The 9,130-nt window shown below is 39.2% G+C and overlaps 1 protein-coding gene and 1 pseudogene across 1 annotated transcript in view; both read left to right on the plus strand.

Moving 5' to 3' along the window:
* The window catches only part of LOC148100082 (uncharacterized), a gene marked incomplete at its 5' end in the record, with an annotated part of 131,426 nt that extends 126,223 nt beyond the window's left edge, over positions 1–5,203 (plus strand). The window contains one exon of the mRNA XM_087849795.1: positions 5,146–5,203. Within this exon, the coding sequence (XP_087705921.1) occupies positions 5,146–5,203 (58 nt within the window). The remainder of the gene's footprint in view (positions 1–5,145) is intronic.
* Positions 5,204–7,510: 2,307 nt separating this feature from the next.
* Positions 7,511–8,813, plus strand: LOC118455920 (uncharacterized; annotated as a pseudogene).
* Positions 8,814–9,130: the final 317 nt, after the last annotated feature.

The following is a 9,130-nucleotide window of genomic DNA, read 5'->3' on the forward strand; positions in this document are numbered from 1 at the left end:
CACAGAGTTTCTGTCTGATTTCTCAGACTTTATATCTGATTTAGTTCTGAGCTCAGATAAAATAATTATTGTGGGTGATTTTAACATCCATGTAGATGCTAAGAATGACAGCCTCAACATGGCATTAAATCTGTTATTAGACTCAATTGGCTTCTCTCAAAATGTAAAAGAACCCACCCACCACTTTAATCACACTCTAGATCTTGTTTTAACATATGGCATAGAAACTGAACATTTAACAGTGTTTCCTGAAAACCCTCTCCTGTCTGATCATTTCTTGATAACATTTACATTTACAATAATTGATTACGCAGCAGTGGAGAGTGGACTTTATCAAAGTAGATGTCTTTCTGAAAGTGCTGTAACTAAGTTTAAGAATATAATCCAGCCACTGTTATCATCGTCAATGCCCTGTACCAACACAGAGCAGAGCAGCTATCTGAACGCTACCCCAACAGAGGTCGATTATCTTGTTAATAATTTCACCTCCTCACTACGTACGACTCTGGATACTGTAGCTCCAGTGAAAACTAAGGTCTCTAATCAGAAGTACCTGACTCCGTGGTATAATTCTCAAACACGTACCCTAAAGCAGATGACTCGTAATCTGGAGAGGAAATGGCGTGTCACAAATTTAGAGGATCATCATTTAGCCTGGAGAAATAGTTTGTTGCTTTATAAGAAAGCCCTCCGCAAAGCCAGAACATCTTACTATTCGTCACTGATTGAAGAAAATAAGAACAACCCCAGGTTTCTCTTCAGCACTGTAGCCAGGCTGACAAAAAGTCAGAGCTCTTTTGAGCCAACCATCCCTTTAACGTTAACTAGTAATGACTTCATGAACTTCTTCACAAATAAAATTTTAATCATTAGAGAAAAAATTACCAATAATCATCCCACAGATGTAATATTATCTACAGCTACTCTTAGTACCATTGATGTTAAGTTAGACTCTTTTTCTCCAATTGATCTTTCTAAGTTAACTTCAGTAATTACTTCCTCCAAACCATCAACGTGTCTTTTAGACCCCATTCCTACAAAACTGCTCAAAGAAGTCCTGCCATTAATTAATTCTTCGATCTTAAATATGATCAACTATCTCTAATAATCGGCTTTGTACCACAGGCCTTCAAGCTGGCTGTAGTTAAACCTTTACTCCAAAAGCATCTCTAGACCCAGCAGTCTTAGCTAATTATAGGCCAATCTCCAACCTTCCTTTATATCAAACATCCTTGAAAGAGTAGTTGTCAAACAGCTAACCGATCATCTGCAGAGGAATGGTTTATTTGAAGAGTTTCAGTCAGGTTTCAGAGTTCATCACAGCACAGAAACAGCTTTAATGAAGGTTACAAATGATCTTCTTATGGCCTCTGACAGTGGACTCATCTCTGTGCTTGTCCTGCTAGACCTCAGTGCAGCGTTCGATACTGTCGACCATAATATCCTATTAGAGCGATTAGAACATGCTGTAGGTATTACAGGTATTGCACTGCAGTGGTTTGTATCATATCTATCTAATAGACTCCAGTTTGTGCATGTAAATGGAGAGTCCTCTTCACACACTGAGGTTAATTATGGTGTTCCACAGGGTTCAGTGCTAGGACCAATTCTGTTTACATTATACATGCTTCCCTTAGGCAGCATCATTAGAAGACATAGCATACATTTACACTGCTATGCAGATGACACCCAGCTCTATCTGTCCATGAAGCCAGATAACACACACCAATGAGTTAAACTGCAGGAATGTCTTAAAGACATAAAGACTTGGATGGCCGCTAACTTTCTGCTTCTTAATTCAGATCAAACTGAGGTCATTGTACTCGGCGCTGAAAAGCTTAGAAATATGGTATCTAACCAGATTCTTACTCTGGATGGCATTACTTTGGCCTCCAGTAACACTGTGAGGAACCTTGGAGTCATTTTTGACCAGGACATGTCCTTCAACGCACATATTAAACAAATATGTAAGACTGCGTTCTTCCATTTGCGCAACATCTCTAAAATTAGAAATATCCTGTCTCAGAGTGACGCTGAAAAACTAGTTCATGCATTTATTACTTCCAGGCTGGACTACTGCAATTCATTATTATCAGGATGTCCTAAAACTCCCTGAAAAGCCTTCAGCTAATCCAAAATGCTGCAGCAAGAGTCCTGACAGGGACTAGAAAGAGAGAGCAGATTTCTCCTGTTTTGGCTTCCTGTTAAATCCAGAATTCAAAATCCTGCTCCTCACATACAAGGTCTTAAATAATCAGGCCCCATCTTATCTTGTAGCTTGTAGTACCATATCACCCTATTAGAGCACTTCGCTCTCGCTCTGCAGGCCTACTTGTTGTTCCTAGAGTATTTAAAAGTAGAATGGGAGGCAGAGCCTTCAGTTTTCAGGCCCCTCTTCTGTGGAACCAGCTTCCAGTTTGGATTCAGGAGACAGACACTATCTCTACTTTCAACATTAGGCTTCAAACTTTCCTTTTTGCTAAAGCATATAGTTAGGGCTGGACCAGGTGACCCTGAATCCTCCCTTAGTTATGCTGCAATAGACGTAGGCTTCCGGGGATTCCCATGATGCATTGAGTTTTTCCTTTCCAGTCACCTTTCTCACTCACTATGTGTTAACAAACCTCTCTGCATTGAATCATATCTGTTATTAACCTCTGTCTCTCTTCCACAAAATGTCTTTATCCTGTCTTCCTTCTCTCACCCCAACCAATCACAGCAGATGGCCCCGCCCCTCCCTGAGCCTGGTTCTGCTGGAGGTTTCTTCCTGTTAAAAGGGAGTTTTTCCTTCCCACTGTCGCCAAAGTGCTTGCTCATAGGGGGTCATATGATTGTTGGGTTTTTCTCTGTATCTATGAAGCGCCTTAAGGCGACTTTTGTTGTGATTTGGCGCTATATAAATAAAATTGAATTGAATTGAATTACGCACAATCATAACGGAAAATCAATGCGCAATCACGTGGCTCTGATATTCGAGCCACATGATTGCGCATTGATTTTCCGTTAGGTGAGCGTGCAACGTAAAATCACGTGGGCATGCCGTGTGAGCATTCGAACTGAGTCTAAAGTTTTCGTGTGCGAATTGAAGCGGGTGCTTTCCAATCATCAAAAGTAACAAAGTCATTGAACACATTTATACAGTTACGTTTACCAATCATTTATCACAGATTTACATTTTTTTTTAGTACTATGCAAAAAAAGCAACCACAGAGCGACAGTCTGGGTCAATGGTGGCCGAGGCGACGGCAGGGCTAACAAAGGAACCCTCGAAGCGTTAGGCTAGCTTAGTAACAGAAAAGTATGAAACAAAAATGTTTTCTTTGTTCATGGACTGCGTTCGCAGTGCAATTTATTTGTTGCTGGACTGTAAGATGAAAGTAGACACAATTTCGGGCTCCCGCATTTTGTCCAAAACTGTATATTAACGATTTTTGTACTGTACTGTAAATAACAAATAGAAGAAAATTCATTCATTCTTACCTTATACTAATCGTGGTGCAGTGCATGAACTTATATGCTTTCAGTCAATTCCGCTGAGAGTAAATGTAATGTCCTGCTCTACTGTACTACCCGCTCAGTTGCAATGCAATTTAACGCTCAACTACAAATCAATGGGTTATTGATGGGGACCTGTAGAGATGTACCACTGTGAAAGAGGCGCTTCGGATGAGCTTTGATCTCTGGTCATCTACAAATAGACGTTTTTTGTTTTTCGACGTTGTTGTTGTCACCTGGTCGACTACCAATAGATCAAATATCCATGACAAAAAACAAGTAACATGTAAATCAACATTATTACAACGTTCCTACAGTGAGCCCGTCGGTTTACCACAGTATTTCAATGTTGTTACAGCATTGACATTTCAACCCTGACCATAATGACGGATCGGATGAAAAAATCAATTCAAGTCAATGTCGTCTTGCTATCTGGGATGGCAGTGCAGTACCCTGTAGCCTAATCCGGCTAATGTAACAAGTGTTATAAAACCGTATTTTCAATAATATAAAGTGGCCAAACGAGTACCATATTAAAGACCTTATTAACATGCCTCACCTAAAATGACATGTTGGCAACATTCCTAACGGACCAAGGTTAGCATGACTCCCCCCCCCCGCTTACTCCAAAGCTAACATGCGCTTAAAAGGACAAAGTAATGTTTCGGAATCATCGCTTAGCTTTTAGGTAGCAAAGTCAAACAGTAATTGAGATTAACTACGGTACTTGCGGTCAAATATGGTGTTTTTTTCTTTTCTTTTTTTGTTGGTGCAGAGATTTCGCATCCGTTCACCTGGATGTAGTTTGTCGCACAAAGCTTGATTGGGACAACACAAATATGAGGTTGACTGTGATTGGTTACCACAAATTCTGATCACAGGGGGTGGATTTAAAAAAACAACAAACAAAACAACAAAAAAAACTTCAGTCTTGCTGATCCAATCACGAATATTGTACCTTCTCCCGCCGTACTTTGAATTTTCGGGATGCTATATATATATCTGCCCAGCCTTTTGGCAGAGTTTTTATGGACAATCATGTCTTAACGGAGCGCTGCATTTCGACGGAAAGTCACTGATATCAGAGATAGAATGAATGCCCAATTATCAAGATGACAGTGACGAGGGCACTTCTCTTCTACAAAGAAAATGCTTTGGTGGTAGTTACTCTATTGGCAAGCTTTTAGCTTGGCGGCTTTTTTTTTCTTGTAAAACGAAATAACTTTTACATTTTTAAATAATAAATGGCTCGTTTTCTAATTATCTGTTACAATTCAATCCACAGCATTTAACAACAGTAAATTCTGTAATCATAAATGTCTCTCCTAGCTCGACGACTTCAAATGAGTCATTTTAATCCCTCTTATGTGCATTTATGCAGATTTCAGTTTATAAATGTAGCAGATCCCATATTTTCAGGGAGCATTTAATTTGCCAGACAATCAAAAAATGCATGCAATAAACAGCGATGTGTTGAACATTCATGCTTTACTCTCTGTGTGTGTGGTGGGTTTTTGTTTTGTTTTTTGTTTTGTTTTTGTTTTGTTGTTTTTTTTTTTGGGGGGGGGGGGGGGTTGGTCTTTGTGTCATATTAGTTTGACTCAAATTATCTCATGGTCTAATGCTAGCTTTGGAGTTTTCCGCCAACAGCACGGGGGTGGACCAGTGCGCAGGCCAAGAGACAGGAGTACCAGACATCGCCAGTTAACGTTTAAGGTGTCAGTACTAAGGAATCCGACACTGGCCCATTACCGATCTCATAGGGGTAATCAATATTTATTTTAATAGTAATTATTTGGAGTGATGGGTTTCAAAAAAGAAAATTACATCATGGTGTCATTTGTTTACAAATTGTAGAATTTGGCATTAGATTTTTAGCACTTTTGTAATCTTCGTTTCCTTGCACAAATAAATTGATGTTGAGACACTACAATGTGACAATTTACCCTTTTCCATTTTTTGGGAAAGTTCTAGATAACATTGCCAGCTAACTTGGTTTAAATTTGATTACAGATGCCACTCCTGCTACCCCGGTGGTCGTTCCTGTAAACCTAAATGTCGCTGAATTCAGGCAGGCACTACGGGACAATATTGCAGACATACCTTTGCAGTTTGATCTATGCAAAGTGAATGGACAGCGGCTCATTCTTCCTCTTGAAGAGGAGACGCCCCAAGAAATTAGAGCAAGAAACCTACTGCGTCGCTCCAATCTTTATATCCGTCCAAAGGTATTCAAGTGTTCCACTCGGGTGGCTGATATGGCATAATTGTCACTATTACTGTAACTCAGTGGCGCTCCAGTCACCCTAATATTGTATAAGACATCTTTAACATGTCACTGCTCAGAATAATAAATGCTGTGATTCCCCAAAGGATTTGAGACATTCATCTGATCACTATGCCAGATATGCTTAAATAATGCCCGTCAGTTGATTCACTGTGTATAACAGAAATGCAGTAGAGCAAGCTTGAACTGTGGTCTCACAGTTTTTTGTTGTGTTTATGGGCTGATGTGCATCTCTTTCATAAAACAATTGTGTATTGTCAAAGATTTTTCATTTTGTTATTGTAAACACGGTTTTCTGGGTTTTGGTGTTTTGGCTTTTTCATTGTCTTTTGTTCATTTCCTTAACCTTTCCTTTATTTATTTATTTATTTATTTTTTCTCCTCAGTTATCCTAAGTTCTACCTACCCAAAGACTGATCTTCTGTGGTGATGCTTTCATTCATTTTAGGTGTGGCTGTTTTGGTTCTTGTCTTTGACTTGTCCTCTGTTCTTGTTCGTCATTAGTTGTTCCATTTCATTTATATTTAAATACTCTGGTGTTTTAGATTACAGAAGCCAATGAGGACTCAACTGGTGGAGAAGTTGTGCAGTCTGAAATGGCAATGTAAGTGTTTGACAACTGCCTTTGGACTGTAGCTCTATAAATGTATTACACCCTCTCATCATCAATATTTACCATATTGCTGTGTGTTGCACGACACAGAGACACCTGACCATGGCAGCCACAACGTACAGGAGCCAGAGGTTATCAGGTAAAGGGCTCTCTGTTTGTTTATGAGTTGGAATTTTAATCTTAAACTATTGCACAATTTTTTTATTTATTTTTTTGGTAAAACAACTGTTGTACAAACTAATTCTATCATTATTATAACTTGGATCCTTTTGTGTAGTCTAGGGCTCATTCTAGTAGGCATGGTCTCCAGGAACCAGAGGTTAACAGGCAAGTGGTAGTTGTTGAGTAACATGCCAAAACTTAAGTGTCAGCTGTAACTTAAAGCACACACCATAGGTAAATAGACACTCAATAAGTACAATATACGGGGTGAGACCAGCGAATATTAAAATTTTAAAGGTTGCATGTATTGAACTGATAACATTTATGTGCTCTGAATAGAGTATTTAATTGCCTCATTTCTGTTTTGCTTTTTCACATTTCTCAGATTTGTTGATGTCGTGATTTTGGTATTTTTAATTGCTGAAAATGCATCAATAACACTTTAGTCAGCCTGACCATTCAGACACTTGGAACTACAAATCACCCAAACTATTCCCAGTAAACAGTTCTCGTTTACTGTGATAATCTTTTGTGCGCTGGAAAAACTGCACTGTCCAAATTTGAAAGTTGCATTGTATAGTTTATTGATCCAGTTTGGCAACCAATAACAAGATCCATTTTTGTTGCTTCATGCTGCTTGTCCCTCGAACTTAAAAAAAAAAAAGTGCATGCTGGTCTTATACCAGTTTCTTAAGTGATCAAAAATGGCCCTAAAGTTCTTCCTGGCTGACAAGATAAACAAAACAATGAAGTGAGCATTAACCTACAAATAAAAATTGATTAACCCAAAAATAGAAGTAAACTGACAATAAACTTTATATTTCAATATTTTGAAATTTGTTAAAATACAAATGGCTCCAACAGATGCAATCAAGGACCACATGTCCATTTTAAGTGGCTGTATCTGTACAGTAAAAGAATGTGAAATCAGATGATCATTTCAGTATGTATACATGATTCTGTTTGGGGAAGAGTTTGACATCGACTCTGCAGAGTCAGAAGTATCAGACCTGGATGAGGCTGTCCTGGCTTCCCTTCAACAAAATGATTCACATGTGTGTCTCATGAACAACACTGCCAGAACTGCTGTGGATGTTTCATGTAGTCATGACCTTTCTCCCCCCTTTTCTTCAGGACGAGATGGACCTTGCAACTGCGTTGAATGATTTCCAGGAAACGCATCTTGACACCAGCAATTATTGTACAGTAATAGCCAGACGAAGGAAAATCCTACATAGTGCCTGCATGGCACTTTCTAAGTCATATTTTGCCTGGCATAAATTGCCAGAATTCCCAAGGCGGGAATTTTTTCGGTAACCCAAAGTCCCATCTCTCCCACAACTCAAAATTCCCTAGGGATTTTTGAGGGGAAGTCTGGCAGTCTGTTGTTCAGCTATAGCCAGTAAGTTTTATACGGCTGGTAAACTGATTGCTTGGTTGCACAATGGGCCAGGGCCACGGTGTATCAACAGACAGCTGTTCTGTATGATGTGTCGTCAGATGACATGTCTTGGTGACTTTGATGTAGAGGTCTTCATGGACGAAGACATCAAACAGAACATAGAAAAGGTAAAGCTGTGTGCATGCTGAGGTGTAATTAAATTCAGTGAAACAATGCATAGCTTAACTCATCAGTGGAACGTCTCAAAATGTAAGTACACTTAGTGAATGCTTTAAACGTATGTATTTATGGAGCTGCCAGGCTGTGGTATCCCTGACTTCTACACTGCCACACTACTTGATGTTAAGAGGATAAGGAGCGAGATTTTATCTCATTTTGCGTTTCACAGGTGAGAATTTGTTAGACATTTACAAAGTAGTTTGCTGGTCAGTGCTCGTCTTCCCATTGTGTTCCCCCCTCATAGTTAACACTTAAACAAATCATCAATCTGCTGAGTTGATATCTGTATTGCAGTTAAGGTGGTATTTAAATTGACAAAACAAAACTTTTTGTTTTGTTTCAGTTTTGCTATGTGGTATGAATTGAGAGTACAATCTGTGGTCAACAGGGTTGCCAGCCTGATTCAGCAGTTTGTTGCCGGTGTGGACTCGTGTGGTTGGTTCTGGCAAATGGTGAAGAGATGCTGGAAGCAGTTCCTTCCTGTATTTACAAATGCAGGAAATAAACTTACAAGGAACAGCTTCCAGCATCTCTTCACCATTGGATGGAGTCCAGCTGGAAGTAACAGACGTGAAGAAGAGGAAGCCACCATCTTTCAGTGGGAATGGTGGCTTATGGCCATTCAGGGTACATAGAATACAACACGTCTTGTTTCTGTTTCTGCTTCAGGCATCTCATGTCAAATACAGTGTCCACAATACATAATACAGACAACTAAATCGAAACAACACTTGGGTGCAATGAAACCTTAGAACTTTGCAAAATCCACACTTAGAGCATAAGGGGAAGTTTTTTGATTATTTTACCTTTTAGGTAAGGAAACCACCTACAAATATTTTTGGAAGATTATTTCTTTTCTTCTGTCATCTCTACCAGATCTTGCTTGTTGAGACTGATAGGATGTAATTTGATTTTCATTGGGATTTCTGGTAAAACATTAATTTTATTACAT

Source organism: Neolamprologus brichardi, chromosome 13 (assembly GCF_056152115.1).
Source record: "Neolamprologus brichardi isolate AB-2024 chromosome 13, ASM5615211v1, whole genome shotgun sequence".
Taxonomy (NCBI): domain Eukaryota; kingdom Metazoa; phylum Chordata; class Actinopteri; order Cichliformes; family Cichlidae; genus Neolamprologus; species Neolamprologus brichardi.